At 37.8% G+C, this 20,881-nt stretch overlaps 1 protein-coding gene across 9 annotated transcripts in view; it reads left to right on the forward strand.

Annotated features, from left to right (window-relative positions):
• Positions 1 to 20,881, forward strand: part of ATE1 (arginyltransferase 1) — a 232,303-nt gene that overhangs the window by 486 nt on the left and 210,936 nt on the right. For 2 of the 9 annotated variants that reach the window (XM_058298251.1, XM_058298255.2), the window contains exons 2-7: positions 2,778 to 2,841; positions 4,460 to 4,522; positions 9,757 to 9,860; positions 11,905 to 12,159; positions 14,807 to 15,036; positions 19,273 to 19,401. In XM_058298251.1, the coding sequence (XP_058154234.1) occupies positions 2,778 to 2,841; positions 4,460 to 4,522; positions 9,757 to 9,860; positions 11,905 to 12,159; positions 14,807 to 15,036; positions 19,273 to 19,401 (845 nt within the window). Of the gene's footprint in view, positions 1 to 173; positions 522 to 2,777; positions 2,842 to 4,459; positions 4,523 to 9,756; positions 9,861 to 11,904; positions 12,160 to 14,806; positions 15,037 to 18,233; positions 18,363 to 19,272; positions 19,402 to 20,881 lie in introns of those variants that run through there. The other 7 variants (XM_058298244.1, XM_058298245.1, XM_058298250.1 and 4 more) reach the window with 7 other exon arrangements.

The following is a 20,881-nucleotide window of genomic DNA, read 5'->3' on the forward strand; positions in this document are numbered from 1 at the left end:
CGTCCCCGTCGGGCATGGCGCGGTCGCCTTGCGCCTAACCCCCATCTTCGCCCGTTGCGTCCCGGCCCATCCCCTCGCCGGGGAGTAATCAGGCCCGGCTCTCCCACCCTCGCTTCCCTTTCCCACTCCTTTCTCCCCAGACTGTCTCCTTCTACGCCCCGCTCTCAGCCTCACCTCACCCTCACCCAAGATGGCGGCCGCTCACTGGGAAGGAACGGAAATAGCGGACTGCTGCCCTGGGTCAAGATGGCGGGAGCGGCGTCTGTTTCGAAGGTTCCCGGCGAGAACGGGCCTGGTGGGGCCCGAGTGGCTTCGCACGAACCTCGGGGACTCCTGGGCGTCGCGGTGCATTGTGGGATGGCGGCGGAGTCTGCGGCGTAGGGCTGGGCAGTGGGGCGGTTGTGGGGCTGTGGCTATGGCTTCCTGGGCTGCTCTTTCGCCCAGCATCGTGGAGTATTTCCCGGGCGAGGACTTCTACCCCTGCGGTTATTGCAAGAACGAGTTGGGCAGCCGCTCCAATGGTGAGGAGCCGGGCAGGCGGGCCGGGGTCTCAGAGGCGACCGGTTTCCTCTGGGGTCGCGGCGTCCCCGGCCGGCGCGGATCTGTCCAACCGGCGCCCGGCGGCCCTCTGCGGCCAAGTTGCAGCGAGTGCGCCTGGGGACACTCTCGGGAGGGCGGTGGCTGTCAGAATTAAATACCTTACCTGCGATTCAGCGGGTCGCTTTTAGGTGCTTTTTCTTCAGGAAAACCCACGGGCGCGCTCGGACATGCTAGACAGCGATTGTCTCGCAGTAGCGGAAAGTCTAGAAACAAATGGGCATTAGTAGGAGAACGAGTTAAATAAAATATGGCACTTCCGTGTCAGGGAGTATTGTGTCGTTAGTATAATGTGTTGTTCTGTATAGTTGCTGCTAAGGTTGACCTGGAAGTGGTGCTGTGGGAGAATCCCTCATAGTAAGTGTAAAACGCAGAGAACAGGACAGTGAGTGCAGTATAGTTTGTGTGGAACAAGGAGTGAGTGTGTGCAGATATGCGTGTGCCCCATATGCACTGTTATATATGGATAAACTGTCTCTGGAATAATCTACAAGCTAGTGAAGGTGCCTGTTTGTCCTGATCTGTTTGAAAATTTTACCGAGTGCTTTTTTATATCCCTTATCATTCCTCCCACCCACCTCGCCGACGATGACAACAACATTTTTTTTTTTCCGTCATGATTCAGGTTTCTTTTGAAAGTTTCATTGTTTGTCAACAAAACCCAGTGTTTATGTCCAGCCCTGTCTTGCGTTGGCAAATGTAGAATGTTAACTGTTATTTTAATAGAATAATCCTGCATTGTGGAAACGACGTATCTATGAAGATGTAAATTTAGTTAGTTTCTATTAAAAAAATTCTAAGTGCCCTACAATAGAGGAATGATTTGGTCTACTATGGTGTGTCCATTTACTCATTCATTGCAAGTATTTATTACCCTAGGCGGGAGGGAGTAGAATGTAATGCATGATGATGTTGAAGACTAGCTAAGTGGAAAAATACTTTCAGTACAGGGTTAAACGGAGAAAATAAACAGGATACAAAATGGCATATGCAACATGATTACAGCTCTGAGAGAGAGAGAGAGAAAAAAAAAATTAGAAGAAGCACATTAAATACATCAAATGGTGACAATATTTGTCTTAGAGTATTAAAGTTCTCCCCCCCTTTTTTTCAGAATTTCAGTATTGTGATTATAATAATTATGTAATAAGTAGGTTATATTAAGCATATCTAAATTGATATTTTAATAAGGCCTAAATTATTGGGATTTTTTTCCAATAATTTTAGTAAGGGAAATTTGGTTAACATAGATGACCTATGTCTCAAGTCCTATGGAGGAAACCAGCTTTCAACCTGCTTTTCACTTAAAGGGATAAGTACATTTCTATTATTGTTTCGATTTTATTTCTAATAATCTTTATAGGCACGGTACCTATTGGGTAGGTGAGTTTTATTATTCCTGTTTTTCAGCTGAAGGAATTGAGACTTAAGAATAACTTAAGAGTTATGAGTACCCACCAGGCTTTAGTCCATTTCTGTTGGGTTCTAGTGCTCGTCATGCCCTTTTCACTACATCCTGCTCTTTTCAAGCCGAGCGCTGTCTTTTCACACCTCTGATGTCATTTCCTGTTGGCAAAATTGTATTCTTCACCTCTCTTAACATTAGTTCCAGCTTGCCTTTTATTGTTTTCCCTTGGTCTTTCTTCCCCGCCCCCCATGGTTGCATAATTATTCCATCCTATTGATAACTTCACAATACCTATAATCATTTTCCTGTTTGTGGGCATTTGGGTTACTTTCAGGTTTTACACTTAGAATTCTCTATACATGTTCATTCTTTTTTTAAAGTTGAAGACAGTGCTATGAACATACATAAAAATCAAAATTAGTATGCCCAAAATATTTGCTTTCCAATTCTTTTGAAGAGACCAGCATAAAGGTGTGACACATCCTGATTGTGGAGAAAATCTATATTTATGATGTTATAGAGACTCGTGACTAATTACTTAAATATAATCACTTTGATTTTTAAATTAAAATAAATGCATCTCCTTTTTCATTTGTTTTGTGTTTTATGTCAAACTGACACCTGTGAGGTCAGCAAAACTTTAATCTCTCTGTTGTGCATGTTAGTAGGTTTTTTGCCAAAATAGTCACATTTAATAAAAAAAAAAAACACTTGGGATTAAGAAAATAAAATGGTTCATCTCTCAACAATTAAACCACCACTTATTTTTCAGGCATGTGGGCACATTCCCTGACAGTACAGGATTATCAGGATCTTATAGACCGAGGATGGCGAAGGTAAAGCTTCTTAATACAAAGATACATTCTGCTGTTGTTCTGATTCTTCTTATAATTGCAGAGTACTCATTGCCTTTAAAATGTTTTCCTGTTGTTGGAAAGAGATTTAAGAAATGTTTTATTGTATATTTTTGTGTAGTTATTTTCTTTTCCATCTTTTTAAAAATGTTCCTAGGGAAATTTCAGCTATACACCAAAGTAGGGAGTATAATGACTCTCTTGTGCCTGTCACCTGGTTTCAGCAGTTATCAATATTTTGCCAATCTTGTTTCATTGATTCTCCTTGCTCCCCACCCCCAAAGTAATTTAAAGCAAATTCCAAACATAGTAAGTATGGATTTCTAAGAGAGAAGCACTTTTTTTCTTTTAATTTGTTAACAATTCTATTATCATACTTTACAGAATTAATAATAATTCCCTATTGTTACCTGTTACCCAGTCTTTGAGTAGATTTTCCTGATTGTCTCAAAATGTCTTCTTTTATACTTGGCTTGTTTGACCCAAGATTCCATTAAGATGGACGGACACATTGCCTTTGATAACTAAGATTTTATTGTTAGATTTTTTTTTTTGAAAATGAAAATTTTTAATTGTATTTTTTTAAGCGATACATTGATCACACAAAATGTTACATTAAAAAATATACGAGGTTCCCATATATCCCACTCCCCACCCCCCCAGTAGATATTTTTAAGTAAATGATTTTTAAGTAACCATTAGGTAAAGTTCCTTGTGTAAATACAGTGTTAAGTACTCTATGCCAAAACTTTCCAAATGACATGGAATTGAGTGTTGCAAATGAAACATCACAGCTTTCCTTAAATTTAATAATGAGGCCCATAATGTAAGTATTAGTAAGTTTTGAAGGGCTTTGCTTGCCATGATAAGGAGATTTTTTCCTTTCTCTTTTATTTAAGGCATTGGGGAGCCATTGAAGGAATTTATGTTTTAGGAAAGCTTCATGTGGCAGTGAGATATTTGAGAGGGTAGTCCTGAAAGTAGGAAAGTAGGCTCTAGAAATTATTGCAGTATTTGGAGGGGAGATGGTGAGGACTGGGGTCCTAGTCCGTGGCAGTGGCAATAGAGAGGAAGGGACAAATTTAAGTTACATTTTAGGGTAGAGTGAAAAGTCTGAGATAACTCCCAGGTTTCTGGCTTGAGCAGCTGAGTAGATGGTTCTGCCATTAACTGAGACCTGGAATGCTTGGAAAAGATCTGGCTAGTTTTGGGGTACTTTGTGTTGGTGCATGTAGAATGCCCAAGTGTGGACGTCACAAGCTCTCAGGATGACACACACCTGTCCCTAAGCATGGTGGGCAATTTTCTCTCTTTCCCTTTGTGATATCGACCATTCGCGGCAGGTCAAGGCATTGAAGGAATTGTGGATGGGGTAATTGAGGTGATGAATCTTGTTGTTGAGACCTAAAAGTTTAAGAAAAGGAAGACTGCGTTCTAGTCCTTGATATGCCCATTTTACAAGATTGTTTAGCTTATGAAGAGTAATTAAATGTATTTTTACACTATTGAATTCCTTAATTAATTTAGTGCCCCTGTATTAATCTGCTTTGGTACATGTGAAAATGTGTAAGAAATTAACAAAACTATTTTATAATTTTAGAAGTGGGAAATATGTGTACAAACCTGTCATGAATCAAACATGTTGTCCTCAGTACACAATAAGGTAAGAATTGGGCGTTTTAATTAAAAGAAAGAGGCTCTATTATATGAAAGTTATAATAATTTTTTAGTAGAATCTTCATTTTTTCACATGTTAATTTCCACTCAAGGTAGACATAGTTTGTAAGGAAAGAAAGTATGTTAAGTTTTTTTCTCTACATACTGATGCCTTAGTCACGTGCTGATCAATAACTTAATAATACATTTTAACTGGTTCAAATAGCAATATGCTATGAAAAAAAACCTCTTTATTAGCATTCTGATCAGTGGATGTCATGAAATATTGAGAAAATATTGGTAAATAATCAAATTACTTTTAGATAACAAATTTTTACAGGATTTAGCTTAGGGCTTTCCACATTCTAGTGTCTTGCTTGACATAGTGCTTACATTCAAGCTGTACTACAGGATCCTGCAAGTTACATGGTAGGAGGGGGTCTTATACAGTGAGTCCAGTATTTAGTAAATGGAAAACTTAACTAAAAAGTCTTATTTTTCTACAGTGTTTTTTAAACGCTGTATCTTTCAGGTTTCCCATGTGCCCTGCCCCAATCCCACCCTAGGATAGGAGGATTTTCCTCTTTTTTTGTTATTAAAAAGGTCCTCCTATGTTGTCATCACCAACTCCTCTTCTGGTAGAAAATTTGGAAAGTATAATAACATTTAGAAGCATCTGTCTCCTGTTTTAATGTGTGTGTATATATATATTCTAGACAAAGTTGTACCCATCACTTTTTGTCTGGTCCTCACAGCTGTCTCCTTTAGTTGTTTTTTGCTTGCAGACTGCTTTGAGAATTTGACAAAAGCTTTGGAAAAAGTACATGGATGCAAATATGTAATATTTTACACATTGATTTTAGGATGATCAAAGATTTCCATTAATCCCTAGTTGCCAACTCTTTCTGTTAGGTAATTGGACATAGGATTGGTAGATGATAAAGAGAAAAGATGAGCTTCATTGATACCATCTCATTTATTATACAAAGGATAAAGTAAATAGAGTAGCTTGTGCTGTCCTCTTTCAGCTTTATTGGTTTTGAAGAGGTAACATCCTTAAAGGCAGAAGTCATTTTCCTTTAGATATACCAATTTATTGAATTACTCCTGGGATTCTGTTCAGATCAGTCTGAAGTTGATTGTCCTGGACCCTGGGAATCTCTATGACCAGAAATGGCTGGTTTTAGTGGATTAAAAAGAAAAAAAAAAAAAAAGCATCCAAAATTTGTTGGGTGCCTGTTACATGCAAAGCACTGTTCTAGGTACATTGCGTTTATGAAAAGGGATTGAATTAATATTGCAAAACAGTAAGTATGAAATGTGATCTTTGTATTCAACATGGAATCAAGTATTTCCTGAATTGTTACTCTTTACAGGACTTCATTATGTAATTGATCTTTTTTATTTTTATTTTTTGTTTCTTTATTTTTAAATTTTTATATATTTTTCCTTATATATATGTTGATCTTATAGAGTCATTTTCCATATTTACTTCTCTGGATATTTTACTTTGTTTTCTAAAGTAAAAGTGAGATCTTATTTAGAGGAAAATTTAATCATTAATTAAGGAAAGGAGGTTATAACCTACAACTTAGCCTGTTTTTAGGCAGAAGTTAGGGGCTGCCCAGGATGTGAATATAAATGGGGATGAACTTCCCTGGCTATGAAATTTTTTTTTAAGTTTATATTTTTATCAAAAGTATACATACTGGGAAACGGACTTTGGCCCAGTGGTTAGGGCGTCCGTCTACCACATGGGAGGTCCGCGGTTCAAGCTCCGGGCCTCCTTGACCCGTGTGGAGCTGGCCCGTGCGCAGTGCTGATGCGCGCAAGGAGTGACGTGCTACACAGGGGTGTCCCCCGCGTAGGGGAGCCCCACGCGCAAGGAGTGCACCCATAAGAGAGCCGCCCAGCGCGAAGGAGGGAGCAGCCTGCCGAGGAATGGTGCCGCCCACACTTCCCGTGCCGCTGACGACAACAGAAGCGGACAAAGAAACAAGATGCAGCAAAAAGACACAGAAAATAGACAACCAGGGGAGGGGAGGGGAATTAAATAAATAAAAAAAAAAAAAAAAAAAAAAAAAAAAAAAGTATACATACTAATAATTTAAAGTCAAATAGTTCTTTAAGCTTATTTTGAAAAATAGCAGTCCCTTAACTGCTCATCCTCCATTTTCCCATGGCAGTTACCTTTAAATATTTTAACAGATTCTATTTGTTTTCACCCTCCTTATCTTTTAATAACATGCTTATTTTAATCATAATATTTCCTGAAAATCAATTTTTTTCTTCATTACCTCTGCATTTCTCTCTGTGAAGGGTAAGAGACTTAGCTCTCTTTCATGCCTGTTCCTCTTCTACATGTGAGTTCCTTCTTGTCCTCATCCCCAACTTCCCAATTTAGAAAGATGGTAGTTTTGAATATATTAATACTTAGCTTTTACATCATGATCATGTGAACATGCTTCACAGCTGAGCTATGTAATATATTATGATTACTTTCAAGTTTTTGCTTTCCTGGAGTTAATAATTGTGTTTTATGTTCCTGTCACCCCTTTATTTTATTTTATTTTTTTAAAGACTCTTTAGTCTTTTTTTAAAAATTTATTTATTTATTTAATTCCCCCCCCCCCAGTTGTCTGTTCTCTGTGTCTATTTGCTGCGTCTTGTTTCTTTGTCCGCTTCTGTTGTCGTCAGCGGCATGGGAAGTGTGGGCAGCGCCATTCCTGGGCAGGCTGCACTTCTTTCGCGCTGGGCGGCTCTCCTTACAGGGCGCACTCCTTGCGCGTGGGGCTCCCCTACACGGGGGACACTCCTGCGTGGCAGGACACTCTTTGCGCACATCAGCACTGTGCATGGGCCAGCGCCACACGGGTCAAGGAGGCCCGGGGCTTGAACCATGGACCTCCCATGTGGTAGATGGACGCCCTAACCACTGGGCCAAGTCTGTTTCCCTCTTTAGTCTTTTTTAATCTCCCCTCACCCCCCCATTATGTTTTTGCGCTGGCTGTATTCTCATTAGGTGGCTCTGGGAACCAATCCTGGGACTTCTGGAGTGGGAGAGAGGTAATCATTCTTTTAAGCCACCTCAGCTCCCTGGCCTGCTGCATCTCTCTTTGTCTCTCCTCTGTGTCTCTTTTTGTTGTGTCATCTTGCTGCATCAGCTCTCCGTGTGGGCCAGCATTCCTGCACAGGGCAGCACTCTGTATGGGCCGGCTCACCCACACGGGTTAGCTTGCCTTCACCAGGAGGCCCTGGGTATTGAACCCTGGACTTCCTATATGGTAGATGGGAGCCTGCTTGCTTGAGCCACATCCATTTCCCGCTCCTTTATTTTTAAACCCTCCCCCAGTTGTTGAAGTTTCTTCTCAGTATGTTTATCTGCATCAGGTACTCTGTCACTTTTATCTACTTGATGAAAGTCTGGTCTGCACAGGTTGCCTTCTGTACTTGATGCAATACTGACATCCTGGGATCTCTTTTCACCGTCATCTTGGGTTCTCTTGTCTCTTGAGTTTGATCCTGTCTCCTTTTTCCTATGCCCCTTTCTTGTGTTATTCCCTTGTTTTAGTGAAGCGCATCTTCTAATAGCTTTCTTAGAAAAAGTGAATGAGACATAAAGTTTTTGAGATGTTGACTGTCTAAAAATGCTTTAATTCACTACTCAAACTTAATTTATAGTTTGACTAGGTACAAACTATAGGTTGGAGACAGTTTTCCTTCAGAATTTTGAAGGCTTTGTTTCATTGTTGCCTTATTGTTTTTGAGAAGTCCAGTGGCATTCTGATTTTTGTAATTTGTTTGAAACCTGTTCTTTCTCTTTGGAAGCTTTTAGAATCTACCATTTGTCCTCAGTGTTCTGATATTTCATGATGTGCTTTGCTGTGGGTCTGTGTTCCTCCATAATATATGGGAAGCTCGGATCTTCTCTTATGCCCTTTGGTTCAGGCACATTTTTTTAGATTATTTTGTTGGTCATTTGATCCACTCTCCTTCATTTTCCTTGTTCTCTTCTGTAATTAATGAGATAGTGGACCTTTGGACTGATCTTTTTTCTTTTCACTTTTCCATCTTGTTTTGATGAATCTTTTTTTTTTTTTTTTTTTTTTTGAGGTACCAGGGATGGAGACCTCGAACATGGGAAGCAGGCACTACTCATCCATTGATCTACACCCGCTCCCTTTTCTTGCTTGAATCTTAATTTTGTTTTTCAATTCTCCTATTTAATTTTTATTTCTCTAATTTTTTTACTTCTTAGAGTTCTTTTTTGCTGTTTTTTAAAAAAATATCCTGTTATTTATGACTGAAATACCTTAACAGAAATAAGAGATTTCCTGTGGATATTATATATTTTTTAGGTTCTCTTTTTCCTGTATAGTTCATGTTTTCCATTTAGCTTTCTCCAGTTTGTTTGGCATCTATCTTTGTAGTAGAGGACCTCTTCAAGTGTCCTGGGATTCCAACTTTCTGGTGGGTCATTGGAAATTCTTGTATCTGAGTGGGTTTGCTTTACTGGTTTTGGGTAGAGTGACCTGACTGGGCTCTTCCCTTGGGGAATGCCTGATATTACTATTTTTAGGACTGAATGATATCAGAGGGAAAGTATATTCCTCCTTGCTTTGGGGGGTGAGTTGGGGTCTCAGCATTCATTATGCATGTTCATTTAAGCTCCTTGTGTCCAATACAGTACCATTGCCTTCAGCTGAGCTTTGTCTCATCCATGTAAGAGGCCCTAAAAGTTAGCAGTTTTCTTCTCGCTTGTATTAGGGACAGTCACTTGACTGTGCAGAATGGAGGAAGAGATCTGACAACTAAATATTCAAAAAGCCATCCTATTTTCAGACCTATCTTTACTCATATTTCTAGTAGTACCAGGTATCATTATTGCTAACACTTTTATTAGGAATAAAATAGAGAAAATTGGGAATTTTTTTTTACTTTTCCCATTATTGGCTTAATATTCAGCTTTCTTTGGCCTCCTAAATGAGTTACCACTTGTACATCTGCTTTCCAGCTTCCAGAATTTCTCCGATTCTCTTTTTTTCCTAGTACATTTATGGCTTTAAAAAGAAAATTGTTTAACTATAGTTTTAGTGAGGTTTGGGGTGGAATTGCAGGCTATCCCAACTTTAAACAGAAATCTCAAGTGTGAGATTTGCCTTGTGCTAGAAAGTAGCAAGAATGGATTGCATTTCTTTAAAGTTTGAGTTCATTTTTTACATATTTATTTTGCTTTTGTAGGTGCCGACCTTTACAGTTTCAGCTGTCAAAATCTCACAAGAAAGTTTTGAAAAAAATGTTGAAATTTCTGGCTAAAGGGGAGATTTCCAAAGGAAATTGTGAGGGTAAGATGAGATGGGGGTCTAAAAACTATTTATCTTAAATTGACGACTCTTTCCAAGGTTTTCACTTTCAATTATTTCTTCAGTTTGATAGGGAAAGGGGTCATTACTATGGTTTTGTACTGTTCTACAACAGTGATCACGATGGCTACGGTTAGCACTGCCATTGCTAGTGCCCCTGATGCCTGACCTTAGGATTAGGAAGCATGTGCCAGGTAGCATCCAGGAAGATGGTGGAGGACTGTTTGAAAGACGTTGTGATTTCCTAGAGTTTATTAATATTTTTCAAATCCTCTGACAGCTCTTATCTTATTAGTTTGTCCTAATGTGCTTATGACATTAATCAAGAGTGGTATTATCTCTGGCTACTCAGACGCTGGGATTTAGTTTATTCAAAAATTCACAGTCACTTTTAGAGCTGAGTGAAAATCATGTTTTCTGTGTTTGAGTAAGGCCTTACATCAGTAAATTATATTGCCTGAAATTCTATTTTTTTTTGTTCGATGTATTTTTAATTATGAGTGAATTTCCTTAAAGATAGTTCACATTTAATTAACTTTGGGTACAGATACTTTGCTTTATTTTTTTCAGTGTTTTCCAAAGGTGATGCCTAACACATGAGAGTAAGAGTTGGGCATGCTACCCCTTCTTCGAGCTCTTTCTCTCTGCTGTCATAGGAACTGCCTGTTCTTGGGAACCACCAAACCCAGTCTTAGCTCATCGATTCGTTCAATAAGTGTGTTTTGAATGCCTCCAAAATCCCAATATTATTCCGTGCACTGTAGATACAGTGACCAAAAAGATGAGTGAGTTCTTTGCTCTCATGCCCTACTCTTAGTGGATCAAGATTCAGGATGATTTACTTTGAGGAGACTTGGCAGACTTGGAGGAGCCCAGAAGGTTCAGAGGTGGTAGAGATTCAGGACAGTTGGAGCATTAGAACTGTCAGAATTTTGGTACACCTCTGATAGTGTTGTTGCTATGTAATCTTAAAGGTTAAATACATTTTTGTTGGCTAATTGATAAAAAAAGTTTTTGATGGGTGAGAATCATGTTCTGAGTTTCAAAAATTAAGGTACAGATGTGCTTTGAGGATACTGTCCATTTGTAAATTGATTGGTTGCCTACCTTTTTATTTAGCTTTTACGTTGGTTCTGGAGAATTAATTTTGATTTTGTTTGGGCTCCTAAAGTATTTGTGTGTGTGGACTTCATTCATAGGAGTGATATCCACTCATTCGCATAAAAGGCTACACAGCTGTAACAGAGACACAAAAAAGGGTAGAGGTCTCCTTCTTTCCTCATATAGGTCTGGTATGGGTGTTCCCAGTCAGCCTGCAGCTCTGCTCCCCCCAGCCATTCTCAGGCTGTATTCAACATGTGCTTTTGAGATTGAGGTACCAGGGATTGAACCCGGGACCTTGTGCATGTGAAGCAGGTGCTCAGTCATTGAACTACACCTGCTCTACTCTTGTTTTTAAGTATTCCAGCCATTGGGAGGAGAGAGGATGGAAGTCCAGTCCAGGCTCACAAATTTCCCTTAAAGCAGGGTTCTTAACCTTTTTTTGTTTCACGGACCCTTTCCCAGTCAAATGAAAACCACAGACCCCTTTTCAGAATGAAGCAGCAGATAGTTTAATGACACTTAACATAGGAGGTCGGAGAAAATAAAGGTAATAAGTTGATTTTTTCCATTTCAAGGTCACGCACCCCCTGAAATCTTTCTGTGGATCCCTTGGGGGTTTGTGGATGCCTGGTTAAGAATCCTTGCTTTAAAGCAAGTGAGGTAGAAGTTGGACTTTTCATTTTTGTTCGCACTCCAAGCAGGAGTTTGGTCACAAGCTGCAAAGGGCCTTGCAAATGCCTTCCCTTGCTAGGGTGCTATCATCTAACTCTAGCTTTATTCCTCTGGGAGATGGGAGGATGGATTTGGTGGACATGCAGTAATCTCTGCCACAGTAGATAAAAGGGGTATTTTACTTCTATATGCATTTCTTACTGTGTCAAATGACCTGGTTGATGCACTTACATTTTTTTCTGATTTGTAGATGAGCCCATGGATTCCACAATGGAGGATGCTGTTGTGGGTGACTTTGCATTAATAAACAAATTGGATATACAGTGTGACCTTAAAACGCTAAGTGATGACCTCAAAAAGAGCTTAGAAAGTGAAGAGAAGAAGATAGGAAAAAATTCAAAGAAAGAAGATCCTAATGAATTAATTCAGCCACATGCTCTAGAAGAAAAGTTGGGCTCTGGTGAACCATCACATTCACTTAAAATTCATACAGTTCCTAAGCCAGGTAATAAAAGTTTGATATTTTATTTGAAATGCTTTTCCTTTTGCTTGAATCAGTGTAACCTTTGTGGCCTACCATTATTTAAAAGATGACTTATGAAATTATCCGTAAATTACAACTGTCTTATGCAGCTTGTTGTTATCTGGTGTATTAGTCAGGGTTCTCTAGGGAAACAGAATCAACAAGAGATATCTGTCAAAAGTATGCAATTCTATAAGAGTCTCTCATGCGGCCGTGGGCTTGCACAAGTCCAAGTTCCTGCGGCTGCAACCAGGGGCTGCAATGAAAGTCCAGTAAAGGTTCTTGATGAGTTCTGGGAGATGTTGGCTGTCCAAAGACTAGCCGGGAATTCTCTCCCAATGTTGGAATGCCTCTTAAGGCATTCAGGGTTGGGTTAAGCGTCACTCTTGCTGATGGCAGTCTCCCTGATTGATGTAATTATAACCAGCTGTCTGTGATTTACCACTGCAGTAAAGTCAATGGTGACTAAAGTCCATAAATGCCCTTGTATTACAGTTAGCCCAGTGCTTGCTTCACCAAACAGCTGGGCACACTTAACCTAGCCGAGTTGACACAATAGCCTAACCATCACACCTGGATTAAGATGGACAAATCATGTCTTTTTTTAATCTACTGTATTCAGAAAACCTGAAATAATAGCCTTATTATTTTGTCCCTAAAGGCAGGTTATTTTGAAAGGGCCCATTCTGTCTTACTAACTAGGGCCTTAAAGGTTTGAGAAATAGACTTTTGTCATTGGAAGATATGATGCTAATGAACCCTTATTTATGACATTATTAAGCAAGACAAATAAATGATAGGTATTAGGACCAAAATACAGACCTTGTACAATTTTTCAGTTTATCATTGAGTTTTTCTTATGTAAACATAAATTTTAGTTTAAACATTTCCAGATTTTGATTTTAACTTTCAACATGAGATTTTGATTTTACTATGATAATACCTCTTATAAAATAATTTGGTGCTTAAAAACCTATCCAATATTCAAGTGGGTTTTTTACGTGTATCTGTGTTTATGTGTGTATGTATGTATATTTTTCAGAATTACTTCATAAAAAGTGATGTTGGATGGCTATGCTTCATTTCTTAAATTTGTTCTTATATTTGTTTATACAAAATGATCGTAAGGGAAAGATTTTTAATATTTTAGTTTTTCTTGTCTAAATTATGAGTTACATGTTAAAAGCATGGCAAAGTTTTTATTTGAACTTAATAGGTTCATGTGTAAGGTTTTTATGCCATTTAAACTGATGTTGGTCTGGGATTTCATCCTAATTAATAAGAATAGTCCAATAAAATATTTTGAATGATTTAGAGAATTTCTTTCAACTATTATTCTCTTGGGCAGTAGGGTTAATTATTTTCTTGACTATTGCCATCGTGGCATTCTTGTTTCTAGGCTTTTTTCTAGGTGTTCTTAATGTGCGTATTTATATATATGGCATCATTTTTTAACATTGTATAATGATAAATCCCCTAAAATCTCAAGCATTTTTAATGGCCAAACAATATTCTGATATTAGCTATTTTAAAAATTTAGTTATCATTCTATAATTGGGCAGCTAGATTACTTTAAGTTTTTCATTTGTGTTAATATTTGCTCCTATTATTATTTTCTCAGTATAGATTCCTTGAATACTGAATTAACAGATAAAAATATTTTAAACAGATATGCTAAATGAAAGCATTTTACAAATTATTATCAAGTTTAAAAGTACAAGTTTCCTTCTAATACTATATACTATATAAATATAATTTACATTTATTTGTGTTAATATTTGCTCCCATCTTTTATTGTTTTCTCAAGATACAGTCCTTGAATACTGAATTAACAAATAAGAATATCTTAAACAGATATGCTAAATGAAAGCATTATTTTACAAATTATTAAGTTTAAAAGTACAGCAGTTTCCTTCTAATAGACTATATAAATATAATTTATATTCAGAAAATATGTAGTTTATAGTAAAGAATAAGCTTGCTTTTTATAGATTAAAGGGTTATCAGTTTGTTATTTGGCCATGTAATTAGAGCAAAGGCTCTGATTCACTAGAACAGAACTAATGAGATCCTTCAGTTAAATAGAGTTAGAGATACCTTTAACTAAGCAAGGATTTATATTGTAGAAAAAGCCTACCACAGTTTGTTCTGGGATCAGAACTCATGTATGCCCTGTTCCTAAGTACTTAAGCCATCAGAACAGTCAAGAGAGATGCCCCTCAGAAATTTGGACTGAGGGGAGTGGATGTAGCTCAGTGGTTGAACACCCGCTTCCTATGTATGAGGCCCTGGGTTCAATCTCTGGTACCTCCTGGGGAAAAAAAAGGGGGGGAACTTTGGGCTGGATTAGCAATGTCCTGAAGCAGAAGCCATTTGATTACTTAAAAAGGCAGAGAAATGGATAGATACTTTAAAAAAGTAAATGGATAGATAACTTAAAAAAATCAACAATTAGAACTGCCTTGAAAAGTTTCAGAAAGTTTCATTACTTTCTTTAGCCACTCTTCTAAGGTAAATTTAAAAATCATCTTATAAAATCGTCCTCAAATTGTGTGATCTTACTGTGTAGAAACTTTTGAGGCCTTTGAAAAGACTTCTAGAGCCAAATGTAATTTAAAATTCTTTTTAGGCAAAGGCGCTGATTTAAGTAAACCTCCATGTCGAAAAGCAAAGGAAATCCGGAAAGAAAGGAAAAGGTTAAAACTCATGCAGCAAAACCCTGCTGGAGAACTCAAGGGTTTCCAGGCTCAAGGCAAACCTCCATCTTTGTTCCCGCCAAAGGCTAAATCCAACCAGCCTAAATCACTTGAAGATTTAATTTTTGAATCTTTACCAGAAGATGCATCACACAAGTTAGAGGTATTTTGAAGGATTTTGTTTGATTTTTAATGTTTTGTTTTTTTCTTGGGTATGTTGTTCAATTTTATTGAGGCTATGTCAGTTAATATTTTGCTATTTTAAAAATGTGAAATTAAAGTCAGTTGGGATGGAGTATCATTTGCCTTTATTAAGTTAACTGCTATTTGAGAGAAACTTTTAAAAAGATTTTTTGAAAATTTAGGTAGGTTGGTTACTTAAGTTGTAAAAACAGTTCCAGTTTTAGTATTTTATCATGGAGATGCACTGGCTTTTTTTTTTTTTTTTTAAATACCATGACTGAAATTTAGTGTTAAAACAAAAAAGAAAAATATTTAAAATTTTGTTTTTGGCAGTTTTGACATAAATAGGGTAAGAGAATATGCCACTTTAAACACCTCACTGTTTTATCCATTTTGATGTTCTTTTTTCATTTTAAAGATTTATTTTTTATTTATTTTTCTCCCCTTCCCTCCTTTCCCCCCCCTTCCCCCCTTCCCATTGTCTGCTCCCTGTGTCCATTTGCTGTGTTCTTCTGTGTCTGCTTGCATTCTTGTCAGTGGCACTGAAAATCTTTGTCTCTTTTTTGTTGTGTCCTCTTACTGTGTCAGCTCTGTGTGTGTGAGGCGCCACTTCTGGGTAGGCTGCGCTTTTTTTGCACTGCTCTCCTTGCAGGATGCACTCCTTGTGCATGGGGCTCCCCTGCCTCGGGCCACCCCTGTGTGGCATGGCACTCCTTGCACGCATCAGCACTGCGTATAGGCTAGCTCACCACACGGGCCAGGAGGCACCCTTGGTTTGAACCCTGGGCCTTCTGTATGGTAGGTGGATGCTCTATCAGTAGAGCCAAATCTGCTTCCCTAGATTCTGATATTCTGATTTTGATCAAAGCAGCAAATGGTATCGTATATGTAAGCCAGCAGTTAGTAATGCAACTTAAAACTAAATTGCTGCAGTAGTGCCATAAACTTCTCTCTTATTAACTTCTCCCAAACAGATTTAGTTAAAATACAAATGCTTTCAGAGCTACGTTCCTTTTTTTTCCCCCCACAAATTGATTTAAAATTTCAGATCCAGTCTCAGCATTAGTTTTGGTATTTATAAAATTCTTTTTGTAAAACATTAGCTACAATGATTCTTTCATTTTCTCATACAAGATTAATAACAGGTCAGCCTTTTAAATTTATAGCTTAATCTACAAATATCACTTATTAAAGACCTTACATTAAAGCTTAATTTTTATGCAGTCTAAACATTAGGACAATATATATATATAATCAGAAAGAAGCGCTATTGTAACAACTTAGAATATTAGAATTTGTTGGCTGCTCTGATTCTGGTATTCACCTTTCTCCTTCCACAATTGGGAAGAGAGTTGGTTAGACATTTGCTGTCTTGCTCTCTTTTTTAGTTGACATACTGCTTAAATATTTTTTTTTTTTTTAAGACAATGGAAGCAATGAAGCCTGAATCGATCGATGCAGGGCAGAATGTGTTTAGGACTTAAGGGTTTTCTTTTCTTTTTATTTTTTTAAGATTTATTTATTTATATTTATTTCTCTCCCCTTTCCCCCCACCCCGGTTGTCTGTTCTCTGTGTCTACTGGCTGCGTGTTCTTTGTCCACTTCTGTTGTTGTCAGCCGCAAGGGAATCTGTGTTTCTTTCTGTTGCAGATTCTTTTTTTTTTTTTAAGATTTATTTATTTATTTAATTTCCCCCCCTCCCCTAGTTGTCTGTTCTTGGTGTCTGTTTTGCTGCGTCTTGTTTCTTTGTCCGCTTCTGTTGTCGTCAGCGGCTCGGGAAGTGTGGGTGGCGCCATTCCTGGGCAGGCTGCACTTTCTTTCGCGCTGGGCGGCTCTCCTTGAGGGGCGCACTCCTTGCGCGTGGGGCTCCCCCACGCGGGGGTCACCTTTGCGTGGCACGGCACTCCTTGCGTGCATCAGCACTGCGCATGACCAGCTCCACACGGGTCAAGGAGGCCCGGGGTTTGAACCATGGACCTCCCATGTGGTAGACGGACGCCCTATCCACTGGGCCAAAGTCCGTTTCCCACTGCTTAAATATTTTATAAGGAGTAATTTTATCTTTTAATCATAAATAGCAATGTATTCAGGAAACCAACCTAAATATTTTACGATAGAAACTTTTATGTTTTTAGTGATACTCAGGTTATACAGGTATTTATTACCCACTGGGTGTCACTCTTTCTTCACAGAAAAATTACTTTTTATAACACATATGAAAGTTTCCAGTTACACCTTAATTATAGTGCATATGACTTTTTAACTACTCTGTTTTGCTAACATATTTTAACGGATGCATTTCACAGTTTTCCTTCCAGCTCTTTCCTGCTTCATACTCAATTATGTTTGTGTCAGCATGAACATTTGTCATTCTGGGCTTCAATTTGAAAATTTGCTCTACTCAGATCTGATTATCCTGTGCCTCTCTTGTTAAGGGTTTTTAGAACACAGAAACAGCACATAAAATTAGCTGTGTGTGTTCTCAGGTGCCTCTTCTCTTAGCTATTATTAGTAATTTTAGTAGTAATAAGAATAATCCTAAAATATTTGTAAGCATTTGACTACTGTTAGCCCTAATTACCTGACAATTACTGTTTGAAATCATCCTTGTCTTACAGATGAGGAAATTGAGACACAGAGACTAAGAGGGTGCAGTTAAGATTTGAATGAAGGAAATATGAATTCAGAATTTTTATTAACTATGCTATGAAATATGAACACTTTTGAGAGGGTTTTCTTTTATTCTTATTTAAAAAAGGTGCAAGCTTATATTTAGCAATGATGATTAAAGAAGTTCCAAAAAGTATATTCAGTTTTAGCCCTTTAGAAGAATTTAGTGAAGGTAAGTTGTATGCAACTAAAATTAAAGGGAATTTATTTGTTTTTGTAACTCAAGTGCCTGTTGTATAGTAGAGTCACACTTACATAATCTAGTCAGCTTCGGAGTCAGGACTTAGAATTTAGAAAGGATCTTTTGCCTTTTGAATGGTTTTATATAATTTGGAGAAATACTTTTTCGTCTTTATTTACTAGCTGACTGATATTTAATGTTAAATATTATTACTGTATGTTTATGCCTTAAAATTTGATTCTTTTTGGGTGGGAAAAACTATTAATATGCATTCTATAGAATGAGTAAGTAAATTAATAAACACTGTTTTTTAACTCCTTCTGAAGGTGAGGGTGGTGAGATCATCTCCACCAAGTTCTCAGTTCAAAGCCACATTTCAGGAGTCTTACCAGATCTATAGACGTTACCAGATGGTTATTCACAAGGACCCACCTGATAAACCAACTGTGAGCCAGGTCAGCAGGCCAAGTGTAATTTTTATGTGCAAGTGAAACTTTCCCCTCCTTTTGATATCATTGTATGAATTCTTATATATGGTTTATTTGTGGTACATTTTATTAGTATTCAGTTTGCAGCATGTCTGCAGGGTTAGGATTGTAAATTAATGAACATTCTGAAAGTGCAAATTATACTCAAAGCCATGTTAAATGTCAGCCATCTGTAGTTTCAATGGGGAAAGTAACACATAAAATAAGTTATCCGTATATAAAGCTACTATGTTTCAATTCATTTATCTATAAATTAGCAATAATAGTAGTATTAGAACTCTTAAGTTTAAATATCTATGAGGAAAAAAACATTTTAAGCTAAATGTACTTCACAATACTCTTGATATGCTTTACTCGTATTTAAAAATCATACGTAAAGAGTTCATAACTGCTTAATTACTCTTTGTTAATGTATTGTGCATAACTGAGATTAGAAAAGTAAGATAGTAAAATATTTAATAGAAGCCCTCAGATGCTTAAGTTTTATATATTAAATTACTGAAGAGAAATCTGGAAGGGGAAAATCTTAAAAGACTTCATATAAGTAGAGGTGAAAAAAGTAGTGTTAATATTTAGTTAGCTTCAATTTTGACTTTAGTGTACTCAGAGGATGATATTAGTTGGATAAGAAAAAACAAACAAAAACATTGTCCTGGCCCTAAAGAGTTTAACATTTTAAAAAATACTGGTATAAAGTTAGTACTTTAGGCTCTATGACAGCCTGTTGGTTCCAGGTTTTTTTAAATTTCGTGAAAAATCCCAGTGCTGCGCTTTGGAAGTGGATTTGTGGAGATCTTACTCTAGCCTCACCTTCAGAAGCATATAATCAGGTAGAGATGTTTCAATAGCGTTTGCTTGTATTTTCCTTGCTCTGAAGGTGAGGCTAGTACCTGTCTCTTTTGAGGACCCAGAGTTCAAGTCGACCTTCAGCCAGTCATTTTCTTTATATGTCAAGTATCAAATGACTGTACACCAGGATCCTCCCGATGAATGTGGGAAGACTGAGGTACCGTTTGTTAAACATTTTTTTCCTGCATTGGTAAGGTTGTCCATGAAGAAGCATAATATATAATGTTTTCATGCCATTTTCTTTAAATAGAGGTACTGCTCCTTTCCATGTGTATTCCTGTACTTTTGTGAAGATGAGTCATGCATGTGAGCATTTTAAATCTCTCAGAAAAAAGGATTACAATTTAGGATATGCTCTTAATCTGTGTTCTGTCCAAGAACCTGAACAGAGTTTGTGTAGATGTTCTGTTATCCAGATTAAGTCAGCAAAACATTTACTTAGTGTTTCCTTCCTGCCACACTGTGCCACAGAACAAAGGCAGGAATCTGTGTCTTCAAGGAATTGGTAGTCAAGTGGGAAAGGCAGGTGAGTAAACAAAAATATCTTAAGAAGAAGCCAAATGGGAAGGCATTTAATATGTCAAGAATATATAGAACATCATTATACAAGCATTTATTGAGAACCTTTTATATTTCAGGTATGCGCTGGGGATATTGAGATGAATATGAGGTTGCATAGTTGTCACAGTGGTATAGTGATATATTAGAAGAAATATGCCAATGGACGGATGTAGATGGATTGGTTTTTGTTTTCGCTTTTTTGTTTTTTTCTAATGACACAGTATGTAAGCTTAAAAGAGATGGTTTGTAAGGCAGGAGTTACTACTGAATGCTCCCTGATAGAAGTATTTGGTTCCCAAGTCTCCTTGAACCTTGCTAGTTAAAATGTGGTCTGCAGACCAGCAGCATCAGCATCACCTGGAATTTAGAATCAGGCCCCATTTCAGACCTATTGAATCAGAATCTGCCTTTTCACCTAGATCGGTAGGTGACTCCTATGCATGTTACCATTTGAAAAGCACTGTTCTAGAGTTCCCCATTGGGGCATGCAGCTGTGGATGATACTCTTTGCAGCTAATCGGGTTTCTGCCTGGCCCAAGAAGCCCTCTTGGGTATTCTCTGGGAGTGTTATTTCTTCCAGAGCTTTCCTCCTTCCTACTGCAAATTCTTGGCTTTGTGTCTGTCTCCTTACCAGGTATGAATAGTTGGATTAAAGCAACCCTGACATGTTCCAATATATTTACTTAGAGACTGCTTAAAGTAAAGGTCACTGTCCTAGCAGTTTCCTCCAGTAGGCTTCAGACCTCTGTGGAATCTGTTTCTACACACTTAGTCTAATGGTCAAGGTCTAATTGGGGAGATAGACAAGCAATTCTAGTGCTATTAGAGTTAGCCATAGGATTGGTAGGGACATCCAGCTTAGTACAGACTGCAGGTCATGGAGTTTTCTGAAGGAGTTGACATCTAACCAAGTCTGGAAAGATGAGTAGGTGTTTAACGGGGAGAAGATTGTTTTCAGCAACAGGTGAAACTTCCATGTGCCCATTACCAGGCTTCAACAATTATTTGCTTGCTCATATTCTTGTTCTTATCCTCTTTCTCCATATTTTCTTGTTGTTTTGCTGGATTATTTTATA

Source organism: Dasypus novemcinctus, chromosome 6, assembly GCF_030445035.2.
Source record: "Dasypus novemcinctus isolate mDasNov1 chromosome 6, mDasNov1.1.hap2, whole genome shotgun sequence".
NCBI lineage: Eukaryota > Metazoa > Chordata > Mammalia > Cingulata > Dasypodidae > Dasypus > Dasypus novemcinctus.